Below are 22,437 nucleotides of genomic sequence, written 5' to 3'. Positions count from 1 at the left end.
AAGCCTGGCCCCAAAGAGTCCAGCCTAGTCCTGCAGAGCTGAGTGTAGCCCCCAAAAGCTGAGCTAACCCCAAAGAGCCAAGTCTAGCCAGAAGGAGCCTGACCTAGTTCCAAATGGCCCAGCCTCATTCCGAAGGGTGGAGCCCAGTCCAGTAGACCACAGGCTAGCCCCTAAGAGCCTAGCTTAGCCCCAAGGAATGGAGCCGAGGCCTGAAGAGCTAAAGCTAGTCCCCAATGGATAACCCTGGCCCCCCAAAACATTTTTTAATTAAGGAAAAACGTTGGAAAATTCCATACCACAACAGACCTTTTGCTTCAAAATGTCTCTAATATCTTTTAGCCTTCATGTCCCAGTGCATTGTACATTGATGCCGCCATGAAATCAATACTAAGGAGTGGAGGCCGAGCTCATGCACTCTGGCTGTTGCATGGGTCAGGGGATTTGTTTTATCCCATATACAGACATGTACCTATTGCCCCACAAACATCCCCACGCAGAAACCAGGATTAGCTAGGCAGTAGTCCCACGGAAACCTCGGTCGCTAGGCCTCCGATGAGTGTTTCAGAGCTGGGATTTTGAAACCATCTGCTCCAGTGTTTCTCAACTGCCGTGTTGTGATGCAAGTTACTTTCTAAAAGTCCATCTTCCCTCAAAACATTAACTTCGTCAGGCCTATGTTCCAGGAGGGGCTTTTGGTAGTAGGGCTTGACCCGCTTTGTGGAAGATACCACCACCATGATGTTGGGCTAATAGTGAATGGACAGCCCCTGACTAAGTTATCTCCAGGTCATGAAGGGCTATTAAACAACAGAAGCAACCACCATAAAGACTTCAGATAAGGCGCCTCGCCTCCCTCCCCCCCACCCCTCCCCCAAGCAGAGCCTCTCTCACTGACTTCAAATCTTGGGCATTTTCTGCCTGACTGGTTTGGCTCAGTGACTAGAGCGTTAGCCTGCGGACCTGCGGACTGAGGGGTCCCGAGTTCGATTCCGGTCAAGGGCAAGTACCTTGGTTGTGGGCACATCCCCCACTTAATTGATGTTTCTCTTTCATCGATGTTTTTAATTCTCTATACCTCTCCCTTCCTCTCTGTAAAAAATTAATCTTGGGCATTTTCATAGCCTGATTTCCTCCCACCCCTCTACTGCTGTCACATATCTACATATGCTCTGAGCATAGGAAGGCTGGGAAAACGTAGAATCATACCCAAAGCCAGATTTGATGGAACTTTCTCTAGAGGAGAGATGCTCTTAATACATCTCATTCAGCTCCCCAGTACTCTCATGTCACTGAGTTTATTTGCTTTTCCAACAGCAGTCGTGCACTTTCTTGCAGTTCAAGAGATTTATTGATGTCTCAGCTACGGTAGCTATGGTTGCAGGACATTTTAGCCATCAAGATCTTTTAAGAAGCCATTTCCCTCCCAGAGGAGCCCTGCTATTTCATTGTTTGACTCTGTGCTCCTTAACCCGTTTCCTTTTTCTTCAGTTCTTCGATTTTAGCAACGTAGATCCTCATGGCGTCCATCTTGGACGTCCCCCTTTTCTCATTCCACGCCTCCCACTTGGCTTTGGCTTTCACATCCGTGTCAGGCGGGGCGGGGATGTTGCAGTCGCCCTGGGTGGCCTGTTTGTAGAAGCTGTACACCACCAGTTTCTCCTGCTCGCTCACAGGCCCCTTCAGCTGCTTCACAGCGGCGCAGGCCAGCTCAAACTCCACTTGGCACATTGGGGGAACTGAGGTGCGGCCCCTCTGGCTTTTTTAAGTGATACCTGGTCCTAGAAGCTGGAGCGTGAAGAGCTAGAAACACTTGAGGCTGGTGATTAGGTCTGGGAAGAAGAGAAAGAGAGAAAAGGAGACAGGGTAATATATATGGAAAGAACACAGGATATTTGTGTGTTCTCAATGAAAAACAAATGAGCCCACTGGATTGGATTTCACACACACACACACACACACACACACCCCAATTGTTCTGGTCCCGCACAGTGCATTTTCTGGGGAGAAGGACGACCATTCACATTTCATAGGCGTCCTGATGCCAGAAAAGTAAGGAGCTGCTGCTGTGTTCTGGAGAAGCAGCGCTGGGGACTATTGTGAGGCTGTGGCGCTAGGTGGTGGGAGTGTGAGACGGGGGATGTGCTGCGGAGGAAGCAGCCTGTGCTTAGAGAGGGGTGCCTCTGTGCTGGCTAGTGGGCAGCACTTGGGACGAGCAGTGTGTGTGAGCTGTGCGGGCCATTCCAGGGGTGATGGGCGGAGCTAATGGGTGGGACTCACTGGGATCAGGAAGCAGGGCTGGGCCTGAAAGGAGAGGAGAAACGGGGAGCCGGACCTCCAGGGTGGGACCATGCAGAGAGAGGGGCGGGGCGCGCAGCGGCCGGAAGGCGGGGCGGGCGGGTGCCAACCTGTTGGAGGGCCGACAGAGGGCGCTGTGCGCCTGGCGCCCGGACGCCGCGGGCTGAAGGGGGAGGAGCGCGCGTGCGCAGGAGGAGCGGAGGGCGGCGGGGCGGTCCGCGCGGGGCCGGAGCGGAGACTGTGGTGGGCGGGGCCTGAGGCGCCGCCCTGGCCCTGGCCCCGCCCCCCGCGCCGCCCATTGTGTCGTGGTGCCTGCGCAGTCCTCGCCGCACTGCGCCCGCGTCGCCGCCATGGACTTAGGTGGGTGTCCCGGCTCCCCTTCCCGAGCCCGCCTGGGCCACTCCCGTCACGGCGGCCTGGGCGGTGCCGAGCGGCCCGGGCTGAGGGAGCCCCGGCGTGGGGAGGGGGGTGGGGAGGAGGCGTTTCCTTGGAGACGGGGGTCGGGGAGACCGGCTCTAGCCCCGGCCGCGGCGCGCTTTGGCCCTTCGGCCCCTTTCCACGTGCCGCGCACACGGCGGGGAGGGTTTCCTGAGAGTGAAGGGGTTCGAGCCGGTGGTTTGGAAAATGCCCGGGGGAGTCCCGATGCCCGGCGGCCTCATTAGTTGAAGGTCTGAGTTCTTTAGCCAGTGACTTAACGCTCATGAGGTCCCCATAGAGAAGGCGGAGATGATAATGTTTCCACCTCAGAGTTTGGGGGAGTTTTCGCTGAGGTCACGTGGACACAGGGCCCGGCACGGAGCTCGCGTCCATCAGACTCGCAGCGGTTACGGGGAGGGTTGTGGCTGCAGCGTGGCACGTGCACCTGGATTCAGAATCCCGAGGCAGAGTTTGGGAGAAGAGGAGAGGGAGCTGGTGTAAACCAGCGGCTCCTGGCCCAGCCTTTTACCCTTCTGGACATGCTCCTAAGCCAGGTAAGGTGACCAGACGTCCCAATTTTGGTGGGACAGTCCCGATTTTGAACAATTTGTCCCCCGTCCCGCGGCGGTTTAAAAAAAAAAAAAAATCCCGATTTTTGGAAAGAATCTTTTAAATCTTTTGGACTTCTTTTTAAAACGCCGCGGGACGCGGGACATTGTTAAAAATCGGGATGTCTGGTCACCTTATCCTAAGGGGATAACACTAGGAGATTGCTCTGGGGGAGCAGGGGGAGGCACCCCAAGGTGTGCCAGTAGTACTAGGCCGGTGGAGAAAAGTTCTGGTCCTTGGCCCGATACAGCTCTCATGTTTGTATCACACTAACCATGTGCTCCAAACAGCGCTCCGGTTCTGCATGGCAGATGGTGGTGGGAGGCCGGGTATCACTGGCACATCCTGACCAGCTCTCCCAGGGCCTTACAGCTGTGGTGACTTCTGCCCAACAGCTTTGCGGTTGCAACATCCCGAGCAAATTGCTTCTGCGTCTCAATGTTCCCATCTCTAAAACGGGAATAACATAGTCCTCGAAAGGTTGACATGAAGACTCACAGAGACTTTACATGAGTACCACCTGGCACAAGTAGCACTCAACAAATACAAAGGAGTGGGCATTCAGAAGCACTGTTAACCGGCGGTGATAAAACCCTGGGGAATTACCCAGCTTTTAACTGCTCCTGGGACTTACACTTGAGTGTCTCTGGAAAATAGCTGTTAGAAGGCCAGGCCTCTCAACTGATCTGATAGCGCAATAAAATTCATTTTACAGAGTCATAGGGAACGTATTTTGGTGCCTTTGGACAGTAGCCTGAGCTAGAAAGAAGGTCCAGAACCCTCTCAGCAACCCTACCCTCGGTGGGAGTCAGCCTCGGCCGCCTGAGCCACGGTGGATTGCCCTCACAGTGGTCTGCATAGGAGTGCTGGTTGATCGTTTGGCCTTTTTGCTGCTCCCATAAGTGATCCAAGGAGCAGGATACTTTCTTAATCTGCTGGAATCAGGAGTCTGAGAAGATGGGTTCTTGGGGAGATGAAGGACTGAGAAAGGGGTGGTATTGCTGGGTCCTGGGGGAAGGGAGAGTCAGGAATATTGATTAGTGAGCAGTATTTGGAATCTGTCCAAAGGAGACACCTGAGAAAGATCTGTCTCTTTATGTTTCTGAGTTCAGGGACGCCAAGAGTACTGACAAGATTCTGTTCTTGTCAACAGTGGAAAGGTTTGAGGGGGGAAAAAACACATTTATTTAGCACTTCATCAGGCTCCTTGAATCCTGATTTCTTATTGTAGCTACTAGAGGCCCAATGTATGAAATTTGTGCACTGGGGTCCCCTCAGCCTGACTTGTGCCCTCTGAAGTCCGGAATCCCTCGAGGGATGTCTGGGTCTAAGCTAGCAGTCAGACATCCATAGAGGCAGGAGAGACTCCTGCCACTGCCACTGCCACTGCGCTCGCTAGCCATGAGCCTGGCTCAGGGATTCTGGCTGAGCCGTGCTCCCCCTGTGGGAGTGCACTGATCATCAAGGGCAACTCCTGCGTTGAGCGTCTGCCCCCTGGTGGTCAGTGCATGTCATAGCGACCTGTTGTTCCACTGTTTGGTCAATTTGCATACCTGTGTTTCTCCGAAAATAAGACCTAGCACATGGAAAGATAGGACATCTCCTGAAAATAAGACCTAGCGCAACTTTGGGAGAACAAAATTAAGACACTGTCTTATTTTCGGGGAAACGGTATTAGCCTTTTATTATATAGGATATCTTGTTTAACTCCTATTGCTGCGAGGTGGGATCCGGAGCGAACAGTAAGCACCAACCCAATGCCAAGAGCTTGACTAGTACATATCATTGGATCTTCCTGATCATTATATGAAGTTTGTATTATCCCCACATGTACAGAAGGCAGGCTCAGAGAAATCATCTGTCCAAGATGACTGCTTTTAAATGGCTGAGCCAAACTCACCTCTGATTAAACTGACCAAGATGCCTTCCTTGATAAGTGTGTCAGTTCCCTGAAAATTCCATGGGTCACTGAAGGAAGAACTTAATGTAGTGCATTATTTTACATCTACTCCTTGGCTTCTACCAGAGAACCAGGACCACGAGTAGCCGTTCTTGTTGGAAGAAGCCATGGGATGAATGGTTTCCCTGAAAGGCAGAACGGGGGGAATCTGTTTGTAGGACAAGGCTGTGAGAGAAAGGGGGGAAGGTAGGGTTTGTCTGATTGCTTCTGTGCCCACAGCCCTGGGCCATGCGCCTTTTAATCTGTATCATAATTTATAAGCTGTTTCATGTTTTGCAATATTTATTCCGTGGTCCCGGTCATAGTGCTTTCTCTCAAAAGCCGTCCTCCCCAAACCCTCTGCTGGCCCATCTTTTGCTGGCGGGTCTCTCCGCTGTAGCCCAGCTTTTCCTTTTCAAATGCTTTTCCTGAGAGATCTCACTTCATTGCTTCCAATGATCCCCTTGGTCCCCTCTGACTTTGCTCCTGAGCTTCAACCTTGCATGTCCATTGCTGGAGGGCATTTCTATCTTAATGTTATACCTCAAACTCCAAATAACCAAAACTCATCAGTGCTCCCTCCAGACCTGTTCTAAGTCTTCTCTGTTCCCTATCTCCAATGGTGCCTCTTGTCTTCCCAGTTCCAAGGTAGAGCTTGGGAGTAATTTTCTGTTCCTCACGTAAGTCTTTTCTGCAGTGGCTCTTAGGATCACTCACCGCTTTCTTCCCCCTCTCCCACTGATCCTATTTAGAACTTTTGTCTCTAGCCCTCATCCCAATCGCCAACCTACCCACTGCTGCCTTTCCTCCTATCCTCCACTTACTATTTTGAAATTTTTTCCTTCACCACACTCTGTCTTACTCTGTGCAGGACCCTTGAATATCTGTGAAGAGATGACCATTTTGCATGGGGGCTTTTTGCTGGCCGAGCAGCTGTTCCACCCCAAAGCACTGGCAGAATTGGCAAAGTCTGACTGGGAGCATGTGGGGCGGCCCATCGTGGAGGCCTTGAGGGAAATCTCTGCCACAGCATGCTCCCAGGCCTCTGCCTGGAAGAGGAAAGCCCTGGTCATCATCTGGGCCAAGGTGCTCCAGCCCTACCCCGTCACCCCGTCTGACACCGAAACACGGTGGCAGGAAGATGTGTTCTTCTCAGTAGGCAACATGATCCCTACCATCAATCACACGGTCCTTTTTGAGCTGCTCAAATCCCTGGAAGCTTCTGGACTCTTTATCCAGCTCCTGATGGCCCTCCCTACCACCATCTGCCGGGCAGAACTGGAGCGCTTCTTGGAGCACATGGCTGTGGATACTTCTTCCAAGGACGTGGCCTTCTTCCTCGACGTCTGGTGGGAAATGATGAAGCACAAGGGCGATCAGCAGGACCCTCTGCTCTCCCAGTTTAGGACCATGGCCAATAAGTACTTGTCCTCTCCGGACGAGTTCTCCCATCCTCCAAAGCGGTTTAAGTCAGACCCTGACGTGTGTCCCACCATGCCTCTGTTGGCCATGCTGCTCACTGGGCTGAAGCAAATCCAAAGTAGGATCTCGGGCCCCGGGATGAAGTGCTGTGCGTTAGCCAATTTGGCGGACATGCTGACCGTGTTTGCCCTGATGGAGGACGACCCTCAGGAAGTGTCCGCCACTGTGTATCTAGACAAGCTGGCCACGGTGATCTCCGTGTGGAATTCGGACACCCAGAACCCGTATCACCAGCAGGCACTGGCAGAGAAGGTAAAGGAGGCAGAACGGGATGTCAACCTGAGCTCGCTGGCCAGGCTCCCCAGTGAAACGATTTTTGCCGGGTTCGAATTCATGCGCAGTCTCCTGCGGGAGTGGGGGGAGGAGCTGCAGGCCATGCTCAACAGCACCCAAGGGACGAATTACGACAGCTACCGGCTGTGTGACAGTCTGACTTCCTTCAGCCAGAACTTGAAACTTTACCTGGGTACCACCAGCTTATCCAAGGAGGAGAGGCAGGTGGTCTCTGAACTGGCAGAGTGCGTCGGGGATTTCCTGAGAAAAACGAACAAGGTGCTCAACAAGGGCTTGGAGAAAGACATCACTGCCTCGATTGCCATGGCCATTATTGAGCAGAGGATGGACCGGCATATGGAAATGTGCTACATTTTTGCTTCTGAGAAGAAGTGGGCCTTCTCAGACGAATGGCTAGCCTGCCTGGTTAATAACCAGTCTCTCTTCCGAGAGCCAGACTTGGTTTTAAAGCTACTGGAAACTGTGGTGGAAGTCAGCACGGCAGACGGAGCCATCCCGCAATCTCAGATCAAACAAGTGATTGACGTGATCCTGGAGTGTTACGCAGGCCTCTCGCTGCCAGATAAAAATAAAGTCCTCTCAGGTGTCCTGGTTTCCTGGGGGCGAAAGGGCCTCTGTGAGAAGCTGTCGGCTTACTTGGAGGGGTTTCAGGAAGACCTCAACACGACTTTTAACCAGCTTGCACAGAGCGCTTCCGAACAGGGCTTGGCCAAGGCTGTGGCTTCTGTGGCCCGCCTGGTGATCCTGTACCCAGAGGTCACAGTGAAGAAGATGTGCAGCATGGCTGTGGTCAATCTCGGTATCCACAAGTTCCTGGCTCAGATCATCACCGCCTTCCCCGCCCTCCGGTTCACGGAGGAGCAGGGTCCAAATCCAACCACTTTGGTCGTGTCATGCCTCAAAGAAACTGTCTGGACAAAGTTCTCTACGCCCAAGGAAGAAAAGCAGTTTTTGGAGCTCTTGAGATGCCTGATGAGTCCCGCGAAGCCCCCAGGGATTCCAGTTGCGACCCTTCTTGAGCCAGACGAGGTCCTCCGGGAATTCGTCCTGCCTTTCTTGATGCTGGATGTTGAAGAGGTGGACCTCAGTCTGAAGATCTTTATCCAGACCCTCGAAGTAAACGCCTGCTTAGAGGAATACTGGCTCCAAACCTGCTCCCCGTTCCCCCTCATCTTCAGCTTGTGCCAGCTCCTGGACCACTTCGGTAAATACTGGCGGCTCCCCAAGGAGAAGCGCTGCCTCTCTCTGGACGGGAAGGACATGGTGGTCCATATCCTGGAGCGCTTCTGTGAGATGGTCCTAGCCAATGCCGAGACCTTCTCCCCAGACACCTGGGTCAAGTCCCTGTCCTGGCTCCACCGGAAGCTGGAGCAGCTGGACTGGACGGTGAGCCTGAGGCTGAAGAAGTTGTTTGAGGGCCACTTCAAGTGTGAGGTGCCAGCCACACTCTTCGAGATCTGTAAGCTTTGTGAGGAAGAGTGGACCTCCCAGGCTCACCCCGGGTACGGGCCCGGCACAGGGCTCCTGGCCTGGATGGAGTGCTGCTGCCTCTCCAGCAGCATCTCCGAGCGGATGCTCTCCCTCTTGGTCGTGGGTGTGGACAACCCCGAGGAGGTCAAGCTGTTCAGCAAGGGCTTTCTGGTAGCCCTGGTGCAAGTCATGCCTTGGTGCAGCACCCAGGAATGGCAGTGCCTTTTCCAGTTGACCAGGAGACTGTTGGAAAAACAACTCCTACATGTCCCTTACAGCCTGGAATATATTCAGTTTGTTCCTCTGCTCAACCTGAAGCCCTTGGCCCAGGAGCTCCAACTCTCCGTTCTGCTCCTGAGAGCTTTCCAGTTTCTCTGTGGCCAGAGCTGTCGCGGCTGGCTGCCGATGGAAGGCTGGAGCCATGTGGTCAAACTCCTCTGCAGCAGTCTGACCAGCCTCCTGGACTCCGTTAGGCTGATGCGGTCAGTTGGCCCTTGGGCCCAAGGAGAAGAACAGGACCTGACCCAGGAAGCCCTGTTTTTTTATACTCAGGTATTCTGTCATGTTTTGCACATCATGGCCATGCTCCACCAAGAGGTGTGTGAACCGCTCTACGTTTTGGCCTTGGAAATCCTCACCTGCTATGAAACCCTGAGCAAGACCAACCCTTCCGTTAGCGCCTTACTCCAGAAGGTAAATGAGCAGCACTTCCTCAAGTCCATTGCCAAGAACATTAGCCCCGAGGAGCGGCGCCAAACCCTGCTGCAGAAGATCAGCAACTTCTGACCTTTGTGGATCAGAAAGCAGCTGATGAGGGTGGGGTGTAGAGGGGCGAGAGCCAAGAAACAGAACCTCTTCAGTTATGTGAAGTTGTCCACAAGCTAAAAAGTGTATGGCAACAACAATGTAAAGAAAATATTAATAGTTTCTTGGGTATTTGTAACACAAATTATAATCTCACTTTGAGGTTTGTCTTGTGTCTTTTGAGTCTTCCTCATCAATAGCCTAGGCTTAGACACGGGTTTAGCTAGAGCCGTGGTCGGCAAACTCATTAGTCAACAGAGCAGCAAACCTCGGCTCTCGAGCCGCATGTGGCTCACGAGCCACGGTTTGCCGACCACTGAGCTAGAGTCTTAAAGATCAAACCAGGCTGGGAGGAAAGTTCATAATTGGACTTCTCCCTAAAATTGGTAAGTCCAAAGGTGAAATACCCAAGTGGAAAAATTATAACGTGTGTGTTCTTTTGCACTGAAACCCTCTTTGAATCGTTTTTTGTGGTCTTTTGGAAAGGGTAGCAATTGAGAACTCTATTCTTCTACCAGTTGGCCATGTGATTTACGTGCCCAAAAGGCCTGCACCACTGTGAAAGGAGGTTGGACCAAGAAAAGTTAGTGCTGGGGGTAGATTAAGGACCCCAAGAAAACGGATGGCTTCTGAGGACTTCTGCCATCCAGCCTTAACACCGTCCATTCAGTGTGTCCAGAGGGCTGTGCTAAAGCTAGGTCTGGCAAACAGCAGCAAAGTGTTTAAAGGACAAGTGTAATTACCTTCTGTCTGGAGTATATTGTCATGGTTTTGAAAAAATGAGGGGGAGCAGAGAATGGTGTCTACAGAAGCATAAAATTACAAACTTCAGGTGTGCAGGGCATTTTATAGAACTATGAGTGCTGGTTGCTGAGATATTTAATTTGGGAGGCAAGAAAGATATCCCAATACCTCCTTCATACCCAGGCCCTCATTCAAAATGGAACATTATTCAGGTTCCCTACCCCACCTGAAGTGGGCTAGCTCTGTGGCCTACAATTGGGTTTTTACCCTCCCCAACTCCTGATGGAAGTTCACCTAGATAGAGAAAAAAGGGCCTAAGGTTACATGACCACTGGGTTTGAACTATGGGACCCTATCGTGTACAGCAAGCGTGTCAAACTCAAAAGCTAACACGGGCCAAATAAACGAGGCATGTGGCCTATGGGCCGAGAGTTTGACATGCTTGATGTACAGGAACCACGAATCACAGAAATGGTGTTAGAGTAAGGTTTGAGGTAGGCCCTGTAGAGGCTGAAAGATTAACACATTCCCCTCCCCTCATCACCCCAGCTTTGTGAGTTACATGGACATGAACACAGACCAGAAACAGTATCACACACCAGCCAGCCAAGTCACATCATGGGATGGGTCTCACAGGAAGTTGGTATTGATGTATTTCACAAATGAGAGTAAGCTGGGAAATATTAGTGCAATTTAATCACCACATGGGTGATTTATACAAGATACACTGACTGAACAAAATAGTAATAAAAAAAAATCATTTTGCATTTTTAAAATGGCACCCATAAAGACTGAAATAGTCAACATTTGAGTCACTGTTACATATTCAGTACTTCAAAAGTTAATGGACAACAATGAATCAAAAGGCACTTTTAAAAATCTAGCTTCTCACTACCACCTGGGGAAAAAAAATTCATGGTAGCAGTTTCTAAAACTCATCTTAGTTGATAAGGAATGATTAGTGTTGGCACCAGAGGATCCCATTTGCAAATGGTAGTGAAGGAGTCAGTTCACAGGGCATATTTTGGCCGGACGGGGATCCTGAATGGCACTTGGACCAGGCTTGTTTCCTTGCATTCTTGTTCTCCAGCCTTCTGTGGCCAATGGTGGTGCACTCACTGGGAACAGGCTTTGGGCCAGAAGCTCTGTTCGGAGGCAACTTCTCGCGGTTTGGAATACAGAACTCAATTTCCACTTCATGTGAAAAAAGAGTGGGGTTACTCGTAAATAGTTTGGTGGCCACCTTTTCACTATCACTATAGTTTTTAACAAGAGCGTCCTGTGTGGGTGTGTGGGTCCGGGGAAAGCTGGGCTTGGACATGCTAAAAAGGGAATAGTGTTTGTGACTGTTTACAACAAACTCACAACTTTGACACCGGTCTCACCGTCAGCCTGCAAAGAGGCTGACCTATTAGTCTCTACCTCCTCAAGTGCTTCAGGTTTCCATCCCTGCCGCCTGCCACCCGACCCTCACTAATGAGACTTCTGATTGGAAGTCAGCAGATAAGAATTGAATGTTGGCACATGGATGAAAGGATGAGGCAATGAAGTATCTAGTAAACAATAAAAAGCTACCTACCCACAATAATTTTCCCAGGCCAACGTAAGGAATTATTTCAAGAACCAAGGCGTTACTGTTTCTGCTGGCCCAGTATATGTGGATATTGCCCTGAGTGTTTGGAAAGGTGGTAGCCACCAATATTAGGGCCAGATAGGTGTCCAGGGACTTACCCTGGTCCACCTGTCTTCACCCCCCATGCTTCTACCTCCCAGAGCCCTTGAGATAAGACCCAAGGAAGGATCATTGGGCAAAACCACCTGCTGCCAATGGAGGTCTGACAGGATCCAATAGTTGTTACTACAAAAAGTGCTTTTGCAAAAGGCAGGTGAGAAGAGGGAGGTAATATGAATATTCTTTAGAAAAACATACCCATCTACTTATCAATACCCAAAAGCCTGAGGCCATACAGGGCACAATTTGGTCCGTGGAATACTGAGTGGAAGAGGCAGCTAGTATGAAGAGGCATCCTCACTGCCTGACTCCTGGGTGCACTTATCCATCCTTTTCGGCTGGGGGAGTGTCAAAAAGCCCCGCTGCCTTCTTGCACAGCAAAGAGAACCAGTAGAGCTGGGGGGCGATGAGGAAGGCATTGGCCACATTGCAGAAGACGGGGATCCTGAATGGCACTTGGAACAGGCTCATTTCCTTCTGCCGGGCATAGGACCAATACATGAAGAGGAAAAGAAGGATCCGGCAGGTAAAGAAGGTGGTCAGCGTGAGGATCCCGTTCACCTTGTACAGGAGGGTGTGCTGCTGCTTTAGCTGCAAAAGAGGGAAAGCGAATGCAGAGTCACCAAGAGGCTGGGCCTTCAGGAAATGACTAGCTCAAGTCCCTCAGCAGTAAAGTCCAAGCATCTAGCTTTCTAACACTTGGAAACGTTGATTGAGCATGGCCACATTTATATGTGCAGATAGCCTTGTAATGTTTTTCAGCAGTGATGCTGAATTTGACCTAAGACACTCCAGCTGATAGGAACAAAGATGAGAGATAATCTATGACCTGGGGAAAAAATACATGAACGACTGTATCACATTTGAATCAAACTTACAATTTTGTCCCCACTGACTTGGAAGACCAATTGACCTTAAGTCTGTTCAAGGGTCTCATATTCCATTAAGGGATTTCTTTTTTTTCATTAAGGGATTTCTTAAACCCCACAATCTACAAAGGAAAAACAGTCTGTGCCCCCTCCTCCCCCAGGCATTGTTTCTGCCATTTCATTCATACGTGCCTGAATCAGGATTTTGCCCAGCGACACAAATGGAGTGCTTAGTTCTGCCGTGAAGATGCAGCCAACGAAGAAGTCCCCAAGCTCTCCCCTAAACCTCTGCAGGTGACAAGAAGAAACAGGGAAATGTGACATGGAGATTAAGGAGCCACTGGAAGGAAATTCTTAGGGCTGTCGAAAAGGATCACCATGAGACCATGAAGGGAAATGCTACATGGACAAGTGTAGACCCATTTAATACTCTGCTGCTTCCATAGCAATGGGACTTCGATGGTAGAATTGATAGGATCCAGGGGCAACTTCTGATAGCTGACTGTGTCACACACCAAGCTTTCTCAGAATTTCCGTGTCAGCCGGAAGGAACTCTGCAGCCTACTTTTGGGTTTCTAACTTAGTCATGCCAAGGGCACTTAGCCAAGTCAGTTCAACAAAATATGTGTCAGACCCTGAGCTGGATGTTGGGGAGACTTCTCAAATGCAGTACACGGTACCTATCTTTTCAAGAAAGTAGGACAGCATAGAATAGCAGCTCAAATAGTACTGGAGTGAGCTACGTCAACTCTGAGCCTCACTTCAAGCATGTCAGACTCGTGGCTGGCAGGCCGCACACATGGTATAGAGCTAACAATTTATAATGTTATTTCTCATTCCTGATAATTTCTAATTATTAGCAGAAAGCTATGAGCTCTTAAATCAAGTGCCTATTGCTTGGTAGGCACTCAGAAATTACTAATTTCCTCTCTGCATTCCCATTTCTTCCTTGTTGGGTGAAGTGTCGATGGGGAAAATGGATCTAGGGAGAAATTATGCGGCTATTTGCTTTCAGAGCCTGCTTTTGTAACATAAATAATAATAATGCACACAGTTCTCTCTGGCACTGTTATAGTAAATAACCAGTTGACTGAGCAAATAATTGGTCTCATTTAAAAAAAATTCTTATGTTGTATTTTATATTGTCTTTATATTGTATTAACTAAAGACAGAACCTTTGGCCAAGGCTAAGGAATCACAAAGGCTGCGGGATTGCTGGCAAGGAGGATCACATACATCTCTACACGATTCATCTGGGGATTTAACTGCAGAAGCAGCTGGCATACGAGAACGGGTGAAGTAGGAAAGCGAAGGAAAAGAGAAGCAATCCTGACACCTAAGGATTGGTCATGATACCCAGATAAACAGGAGAAATGAGTGACCGAGGCAGCTGATACCTGTGCAATTGGCACAAGGACCAAAAGAATGGCCAAATGGTGCGTGATCATGAGGCGGTTTTTACGTAGGAAGTTTCGAAAAATGGTGAGGGAGTGTCTGCGGTTCTGTTCTTTGATTCGGCACCAGTCACAAAGGTACATGGCGTAGATGTCGTAGACCATATATGGAATCAAAAACCAGACATATTCTTGGGCAAGCCAGTACCTGAAAGAAAGCATATGAGTGGTCCATGAAATAATTATGAATATCAATTATGAAAGCAGGCTTAAAGCCAACCACTTCTCAAACACATTTCCTTAGATGTCTTTACTCCAAATACTTTAGAATGAATACTAGAGGCCCAGTGCACAGAATTCATGCACAGGTAGGGCCCCTAGGCCTGGCCGGCAATCAGGGCTGATGTGTCGGGTTACAGGCGAGGCCCCCGCTGGCACCCGCCTTGGCTAGCCTGGAGCCTGCGGGCTAGGGGCAGCTCCTGCGTTGAGCGTCTGCCCCCTAGTGGTCAGTGTGCATCATAGTGACCAGTTCAGTTGATTTGCATATTAGGCTTTCAGTATTATATAGGATGATGAAGTTGATAGGATGAACAACTTTTTCTAAATTACAGAGAAAATTTGTGTCAAAAGCAGAAGGCACCATGTGTTTAAGTATTTGCCTGATTTAGCTACTCATTTGTAATGGATTTTTCTGGCATTTTGTGATATAAGCTGACTTTTTTTGTTTGTTTGTTTTTAATATATTTTATTGATTTTTGTACAGAGTGGAAGGGAGAGAGAGAGAGAGTTCGAAACATCAATGAGAGAGAGTCATCGATCAGCTGCCTCTTGCACACCCCCTACTGGGGATATGCCCGTAACCAAGGTATAATACATGCCCTTGACTGGAATCAAACCCGGGGCCCTTCAGTCCCCAAGCCGACACTCTATCCACTGAGCCAAACCGGTCCCGGCTATATATATATATATAAGCTGACTTTGATATAGATATCTCTACCAGTGATTCAACAGCCCCACCAAGAAACTGGTTTGGAAGGTGTCCCGAATCCCAATCCAATATTTCCAGTTTAACTCCACTCCTTGCTCAACACTTGGGAGTTTCCTCTTGCATCTGCTTGTAACCTCACTCTAGGGAGTTACTGGCAAGCAACCCTAGCCATATTCTTTATAATTCTAGGGCTAATCCCAATTCCACTCATTAAGAAAAATATATCTGGTTATGAGCCCGGTGTTCAAGGACTACCTTACAGCAGGCAGATAGCCAAAGAAAAACTGGGACAACAGACACTGTTCCCATTTACTTCCCCAAAGGGGTTGAATCAATATTTGCTGTGTCAAAACGATAGCTTATCACTATCCTAGAGAAAATTAGAAGGAAAGTCCATAATTTCTATAGTTTTGTTCCCAAATGATGTCATAATTCTACAGAAAATTGATGTGGATAAAAACACGTAAATTGAAATTATGTCCTATGCTGGGAAGGATTAGATTCACTAAATACCAAGAAGAGACCATTTAGTTTTATGGTTTTCAAATTACCTGAACATCAGAATCACCTGCAGTGCTTGTTAAGGCCCCACCCCCCAAAGACTCTCAATGGTATATGTAGAGCCCTCAAATCTGTATTTGTAACTTTGTCTCAGGGGATTTCCTGAGGAGCCAGCCCACAAAATGCAACAATAGAAATATACCCTATAGAAGGGCCATTCAAGATTCTGTTCCTGAATGATTCCACACTTACAGCATAACTCAATAATGAATAAACAATGAAACAGGCAAACAAGTAAGGATAGAAAATATATACATGCAGGTGAATGAATTAACCAAATTCCGTTTAGGCAAAAAGATGCAATATTTTTGTTTATTCTGCTGCCCATCTATTGTCTCCACTGCATTCTTAAAGCAATTCTAAGTTAATAGCTATGAAGAGCTATTGAAAGCTGATGTGAAATATAACTGGCCTCTCTCCATGAGTGGACCTAGGGTTTTAATATTTTGCACACAGTACCAATTCAATAAGATCTGAAATTGTGGCTGCCTAATAGACTTCTCTCAAGACTTATTTGTAAGATATCTACATTGTAATAATAATTACCTCTAGCCTGAGACTTAGCTTTCTTTATAAAAATGACAACAATCCTTGTCCTACTTCCCTGATAGTTATTTTTAAAAAACTAACAATTTGAAATAAATAAATAAATAAATAAATAAATAAATAACAATTTGAAAGTCCTTTTAAATGTAAAAAAAAATCCTATATATCCTATATAATAAAAGCCTAATATGCAAATCAACCAAAAGGCAGAATGACTGGTGGCTATGACAAGCCCTGACCTCCAAGGTAGGTGCCGGTGGGGGCCCTGCCAGTCGTCCCACAGATCGGCCCTGATCACCAGCTAAGCCCAGGGACACTACCTATGCACGGATTTTGTGTACCGGGTCTCTGGTACAAATATGGATGCTTAAATTGAGAAAACTGCCTAGAGCTGTGACTCTTAGCCCTTTCAGTGATGTAGACTTCTTTAAAAATGATAAAATACTTGCCCCATACCACATTCTGCATATAAATTGGGGAGATTTATAGACACTCCCTTGTTTATTTATTTATTTTAATATATTTTATTGATTTTTAACGGAGAGAAAGGGAGAGAGATAGAGAGCTAGAAACATCGATGAGAGAGAAACATCGACCAGCTGCCTCCTGCACACCCCCCACCGGGGATGTGTCCGCAACCAGTGTACATGCCCCTGACCGGAATCAAACCTGGGACCCTTCAGTCCACAGGCCGACGCTCAACCACTGAGCCAAACCGGCTTCGGTGACACTCCCTTATTTATAGACAGTCTACATCAAGGCATAAAGCGAAAAGGTATGTAATAAACAATATTTGGGTATATAGGATTGTGAGCCCCAAAAGGCCTTTTTAAATAAATGATCTAGGTGCGGTTAGAGCATCCATGTGAAAGTAAAGGCCACAGAAACGTATCGGTCTCCATTTTAGGAGCAGAGAATCTAAGGTATGGGCGGGGAACCTTTTTTCTGTCAAGGGCCATTGGATGTTTATAACATCATTCACAGGCCATACAAAATTATCAGCTTAAAAACTAGCCTGCTATATTTGGTCAAACATTTAATTAACTCACCCCTAATGCCTTGGTAGGAGCACACCAAATTATTTCCCAGGCCTTAAGCCGGACATTCCTCACCCCTGGGGCATAAAGATACATAAAAGGAGGGACCTGAAAACCAAGCTCAGCCTTCTTACCATGTTCAAGCCACTAAAGCACACCGCTTCCAGGGGGAGACATGGCAGCGGTGCCACAGAACTGAAAGTTAAGTAGGCGCAACTATCTCTCTCTAAAATGTGTATTGGTTGCCTGCTGCTTGCCCTCGTGTCAGCTCAAGATAGTGCTGAGCCACGTTTGTCTTAATCTTTGCAAAAGAGGCTGGTTTCAAGTCTGAGCTGACAAACTGGGTGGGGGCAGTGAAGGAGCCTGCCATGCAATCACAGAAGGCTCGATTAAAATAAAAATTGAACCCGGCCAAGCGAATGCTGTCAGCCCTTTGCACATGCAATCAAAGTCACCTGACCTGTTTTCTCTCAGCATCTACAACTCATCACCAAGAAAAGCACGAAGATCGTGACGGCAGCATAATCCCAAGGAAGATCCAGGCACTACATTTGCAGGCCAGCGAGACAGATACCCCACTCAGGCTCTCCTCCGACTGCAGTCTGAACAGGTGATAAGAGGGCGCTTGGCTGAGTCAGGGACAGATTTTTCCTGTCCACTGACTGTCCCTCAACTTAACTGGGAGAAAGCAAAAAGCAAGAGTGGTTCTAGGAAGACAGGTGAAAAAACTAAAAATAAAAAGTCTTCAAAAACAAAACGCCACCACTGCCCAGGTCTATATACTAGAGAAAGCAGACCACCCCCGTGTGTATCATTCATTCCACTAGAAGCACGTTTCCTGACCGCCTCTGGCCTGAGCTCTCACACACACAGGCCAGTTTTCTGAGAGCACCTGAAACCGCCTCACCACCTAGAGCAAATCCTCAGGAAAGGCCAGGAAGAGCAGCATTTGTGAGGCTCTGGCAACCACAATGCAAGTATCGTGGCCAATGACTGCTTCAGAACAGGACCCCCGTGGGGTTGACTTAAAGAACCGAAAGCCACACTCTCACTTCTGAATCATTTCCAAAGGCTTCTATCTCATAAATAACTTGGATCAATGGACCACACCATCGTCTTACTTGCTACCTTAAATCAGGCTTAGCCTCTGTCATTCTCTAGCATTTTTTTATTTTATTTTTTTATTGATTACAGTATCACATAATTGTCCTCATCCCCCCATTCCCACCCCTCTAGCCTTCAGTTCACTTTCTCCTAAGGAGGCCTGCGGAAAGAGGTCAGGAGAGGAGGTGGGAACTAATGATGGTCCCCAAGTTTTCCCATTACCCGGCTGGTGAGGAAATAGTGCCTGTGTGCCCCTAAACTGTGCAAACTTGGGAAAAGGTCGGCGCTGACATCTGCACTGCTTTCACCTGGCGTTGGATGTTGTTACCTGTCGCTGACCACGTTCTTACAGGAGTGGATGATGGCGATCCCCGAGCCGGTGGCCAACACTGCCTGCGCCGAAGAAACCACCCTAAGATGCGGCAGAAAAGAAAAAAAAAGGGGGGGGGGGGGAGAACCCTCCTAATCCAGCACAAAGCAAAACCCCTCAACCTGACTTTCCCCGCGGCGGCCAGGGCCGGGCGGGAGGAAAACGGCAGGGCCGCCCCGCGCTCCCGGGCCAGGGCAGCTGGCAGAGCTGTAGCTGGCTTCCCTCCCCAGCCCTCCGCCCCGCTCCCCTCCCTCCAGGAGGGGCTGCCAGGGCCTCGCCAGGGCCGCGGAGGCGGGCGCGGAGCAGGGCGGCAGCCCCTCGCTTCCTGTGGCCCCCCTGCCCCTCGCCGGGCGGCCGGGCGGGCGGCGCCGGTACCTGGTGCCGATCATCACGCAGTCGTACTCGGGCCATTCGGGCCGCGCGCGGCGGATGCCCCAGGTGCAGAGCGCGAAGAGCCCGGGGAAGAAGACGGCGCCCCAGGCCAGCGTCAGCAGCATGGGTGCTCCGGCTCGGCGCTCGCTCGGCGCCCTCGGCGTGGCTCCGGTCGGCTCCGCTGGTCCCCGGGACTGCCGCGGCCCTCCCGCCCCTATTTCTACCTCCCCCTCCGCCCTCCGCGCCACCCCGCCCGGCCCGGCCGCGCGACTCCGGCGGCAGCCGCGGGCGCTGGCCCCGAGCCCGCACCCGCGCCGCGTGACCAGGCCGGCGGCCGCGATAGGACGGCCGGGCCGGGGCGGGGTCTGGCCGCCGCCCTGGGCGCAGAGGCTCCCGGTTCCCGGGCCGCAGCCGGAGGGGCGGGGTGCGCGGCGCGGCCGGTGGGCTCGGAGCGCGGAGGCTGCGCCGGGACCGGCCGCGGCCCGGCAGCGGTGGGATGGGCAGAGGCTCCCGGGGCTGCAGGTCAGTCGCGGCGGATGCTTTCCTCCTCCCTTCGGAACCAGCCCGACAGACCGAGTGCCCGCACCTGCCTCAGCCCCCTCTCCTCCCCAGCGCCAGGCGAAGGGGGCGGGATCCCGCAGGCGGGGCCGGGGAGCCAGGTAGGAGGATGACTCCGCGGAGGTCTCCCGCCATCAGGTGGGGTGAGCCCCGCAGGCAGGAGCGGTGCCCGGTCGGAGCGGAGCGGTGGGCGTCCCTCTTTGGGGAAAGGAAGGAAAGGGTGGGTGAGCCTGTGGCTCTATGCATATCGGTGGCCTGGCTTATCAACTTCGGTGCATCTTGTTCCAAGCAGACGTCTGAAGGAAATGGCCTTTGTGCCAAGGAAGGCTTTTCCAGGCCCTGCCAGCGGCTGCAGTTTTTCCAGAGGGGATCGCCGAGCACTGAATCCTGCCGCAGAGTCCAGCAGTTCCTCCGGAGATGCACGCATGCACCCATGGAGGCGGACTATCACGTCTGCCGGCTTTCCGTGGTCCCGCCCCTTGGCTTTGGGTCAAGGTACTGCCCACTCTTGGTGACTGTTCTGTTGTTGTTGACAACGGCTCTCATTTAAAAGTTCCGGGCCAGGTGCCCTAAATTTGAGTGGATTGGAATCTGATTCCCTCTCGCTCAGCGCCGATGGCATGGGCCAATACAGTAACTTCGGAATTACTGGCTTCTCTCTCTCTTGGGGCTCACCAAAGTTTTACTTTCCTTTGGTCTGTATCTTTCTCAGCGAATGCGGGAAGAAACACCATTCATTTATGTCTACTGCAATTGAAAAACACTGCAGGTCTCTCCATGCAAAAGGCTGGAAAAGCCCCATAAGAGGACTCTGGCTGGACCACCACTTCTCAGCCTCTCTGGGCCACTGTTGCCTCATTTGTGAAACCAAGAGGGTGAATTACAAGCTCTTTAAGGCTCTCCCAGCTCTAAAATCAAAAGATTATATGGGTTTTATAAAGTAAAAGATGGTTTCTGTTCAGTATCAGTTAAATTTCTCTAACACGGTAGTTACTGGTGTAGAAACAGATATAGAGTAAACGCAGCTTTTTAACTCTTCCTATCTGTTGTTCAGATGAGGGATTTAGCCAATTCTTAGGAAGCAGAAAGTCCAAAGAAAAGTGTGAAATTTCTTCCACGTAGGGCAGCATCTCTAACTCCCCAATCCCCTGGCTGTCGTAGTTGGTAAAAGGAGAAAGACACTTCAGTTTGGTAGCAAGGATTCCGGCCAGTACAAAGCTTTCTGGATTTGCACATTTGCATGTGGACAAAGGACAGTTAGCTGTAAACTTTGCATTCTCTCCAGAAGTACTAATAATCCTTGTGCATTCCACTTTTTTTTTTTAATCTTTATTGTTGAAAATATTACATGTGTCCGCTCTTTCCCCCATTGACCTCTCCTAGCCTGCCCTCAACAACCTCCCCGCCCCAGGTGCATTCCACTTTGTATTCCGGTCACTCCAGCTTTTCCAGAGGCAAGTGGTTACACGTCCTTCCTGCCTTCTCTCCTTAATGGGATCAGCAGTGCGTACCAAGGACACTAACACTTTTAAGTGGCAGGACCAATTATACCCTATGTGAGAAGTTGTTTGTACAGCTCTTAAGGAGTCTATGAAATGAAAACAAACAGATGTTTCACATATAAAATGAGTTTCTAACACCATGCTCGTGAAGTCACCAAAATGTCTAGACTGAATCACCAGAAGACCAACAAGCATGAGCATGAGTCTTGACTTCTCAAGGGATCACACCGCTGTGGGCAGATGATAAAGCCAAATAAACAGCACTGCAGACTTCTCCTCACCCTTCCAGAGGTCTCTAACTCGTTTACCCTTCCTCTCATCTTGAGTCTAATGCTTCCTCCTCCTCCCTCCAAGATTTCTATTTACCGGTCTCTCCAGGCAGATTTATAAGTTCATTTTCTAAACTATCTTTTCAGTAGTGAGCATGTTTTTTTATTTGTATGTATGTTTCTCCGCCATGTATTTTCATTTTGTTTCCCAAGTTAGGCCTGGTACATCGCAAGTGCTCAAGAAATGTTTGATACTTTTTAAAGCTAGTGTTTATTGAGTATTTATTGTACTATGTGCCAGGCACTATAGTAAATATTTCGCATGTACCATTTCATTGGGCCCTCATGAAAAAATATATTATCCTCACTATGTATGTATGAATAGCAGAGTAATTAACATATTGCCCAGTGTCCCACTGCTGGTGGCAGAGTTAGGATTTGAATTCAGTACTTTCTGCCTTCAAGGTCAATGTGATTAATGATTACACTGCCTTTAAATTTGATAAGCAAGGAAAGAATAATACTGTTTCACAATGTAGTTTCTGATTAATAACCACGGTTTCTAATTGTTTTCTCACAAATATAAATATACCCAGTGAAGTTTATGGGCTCCGATGCTGCTATTAGCACCACTTTATACCTTTATATACCTTTATAATTTTCAAAGCATTTTTTACATATATTATCTCACTTGGTTCTCAAAATAACTCTGAGGTAGGCAAACATATTATTCTCATTTTATAGATGAAGAAATTTAGGTGCAGAATGATACACTGATTTGCAACTTGCTCTTAGGACTGGAAATGTGACCAGGAGGAAATTAGTGGCCCTTCTCTGTTTTTCTCCTGCACTCTGCTCTCTGTAAAACACCTTATCCGTACGGCTTTGCAGTGACTGATATTTGTATATGTGTTTCCCCTTTCAGACTGTGTACCTCTAGTGATCAGGTAGGGACTGCTGGTCCCGGGGGCAGCCATGGCATACAGCACTGGGGTTAGGCTCAGCGGGCCTGAGCTCCGGTCCTGGCTCTGCTCCACATAAGCGGTGTGACATGGGGAGAACGGCTGAACCTCCTGTAAAA

At 49.4% G+C, this 22,437-nt stretch overlaps 3 protein-coding genes across 7 annotated transcripts; 1 reads left to right on the top strand and 2 right to left on the bottom strand.

The window, feature by feature from the left end:
* Positions 1-1,329: 1,329 nt before the first annotated feature.
* Positions 1,330-2,548, bottom strand: LOC118702491 (diazepam-binding inhibitor-like 5). The gene is made up of 2 exons (XM_036408434.2): positions 2,406-2,548; positions 1,330-1,829 (listed from the first exon to the last, which is right to left on the bottom strand). Exon 2 carries the CDS (start codon positions 1,726-1,728, stop codon positions 1,465-1,467), a length of 264 nt encoding a protein of 87 aa, XP_036264327.1. The 5' UTR covers positions 1,729-1,829; positions 2,406-2,548; the 3' UTR covers positions 1,330-1,464.
* Positions 2,527-20,903, top strand: GEMIN4 (gem nuclear organelle associated protein 4). Of its 2 annotated transcripts, none has more exons than XM_036408413.1 (2): positions 2,527-2,655; positions 6,132-9,475. In XM_036408413.1, the coding sequence occupies exons 1-2, from the start codon at positions 2,646-2,648 to the stop codon at positions 9,290-9,292; spliced, it is 3,171 nt and encodes a 1,056-aa protein (XP_036264306.1). In that variant the 5' UTR covers positions 2,527-2,645; the 3' UTR covers positions 9,293-9,475. The 2 variants fall into 2 exon arrangements, 1 of the variants encoding a protein (XP_036264306.1); XR_004982737.2 differs by lacking the exon at positions 6,132-9,475 and adding an exon at positions 19,878-20,903 and having other exon boundaries at positions 2,570-2,655.
* Positions 10,172-19,266, bottom strand: TLCD3A (TLC domain containing 3A). Of its 4 annotated transcripts, XM_036408426.2 has the most exons (5): positions 19,031-19,255; positions 18,614-18,697; positions 14,053-14,257; positions 12,848-12,943; positions 10,172-12,377 (listed from the first exon to the last, which is right to left on the bottom strand). In XM_036408426.2, exons 1-5 carry the CDS (start codon positions 19,150-19,152, stop codon positions 12,108-12,110), a joined length of 777 nt encoding a protein of 258 aa, XP_036264319.1. In that variant the 5' UTR covers positions 19,153-19,255; the 3' UTR covers positions 10,172-12,107. The 4 variants fall into 4 exon arrangements, with proteins under 4 accessions (XP_036264319.1, XP_036264320.1, XP_036264321.1 ...); XM_036408427.2 differs by lacking the exon at positions 10,172-12,377 and having other exon boundaries at positions 12,858-12,943; positions 14,118-14,257; positions 19,031-19,261; XM_036408428.2 differs by lacking the exons at positions 10,172-12,377; positions 14,053-14,257 and having other exon boundaries at positions 12,858-12,943; positions 19,031-19,264.
* Positions 20,904-22,437: the final 1,534 nt, after the last annotated feature.

Source organism: Pipistrellus kuhlii, unplaced genomic scaffold, assembly GCF_014108245.1.
Source record: "Pipistrellus kuhlii isolate mPipKuh1 unplaced genomic scaffold, mPipKuh1.p scaffold_m20_p_39, whole genome shotgun sequence".
NCBI classification, from domain to species: Eukaryota; Metazoa; Chordata; class Mammalia; order Chiroptera; family Vespertilionidae; genus Pipistrellus; species Pipistrellus kuhlii.
This window is presented reverse-complemented; position numbering and strand designations above follow the sequence as displayed.

Bases quoted from the DNA above. Each gene is read 5' to 3' on its own strand.
- LOC118702491 (XM_036408434.2), bottom strand. From the start codon at position 1,728: ATGTGCCAAGTGGAGTTTGAGCTGGCCTGCGCCGCTGTGAAGCAGCTG.
- TLCD3A (XM_036408426.2), bottom strand. From the start codon at position 19,152: ATGCTGCTGACGCTGGCCTGGGGCGCCGTCTTCTTCCCCGGGCTCTTC. The intron at 18,698-19,030 runs GTACCGGCGCCG...GCCGCATCTTAG, and splicing joins TGCGTGATGATCGGCACCAG to GGTGGTTTCTTCGGCGCAGG. The intron at 12,378-12,847 runs GCACGTATGAAT...CCTCTTTTGCAG, and splicing joins TGGGCAAAATCCTGATTCAG to CTAAAGCAGCAGCACACCCT.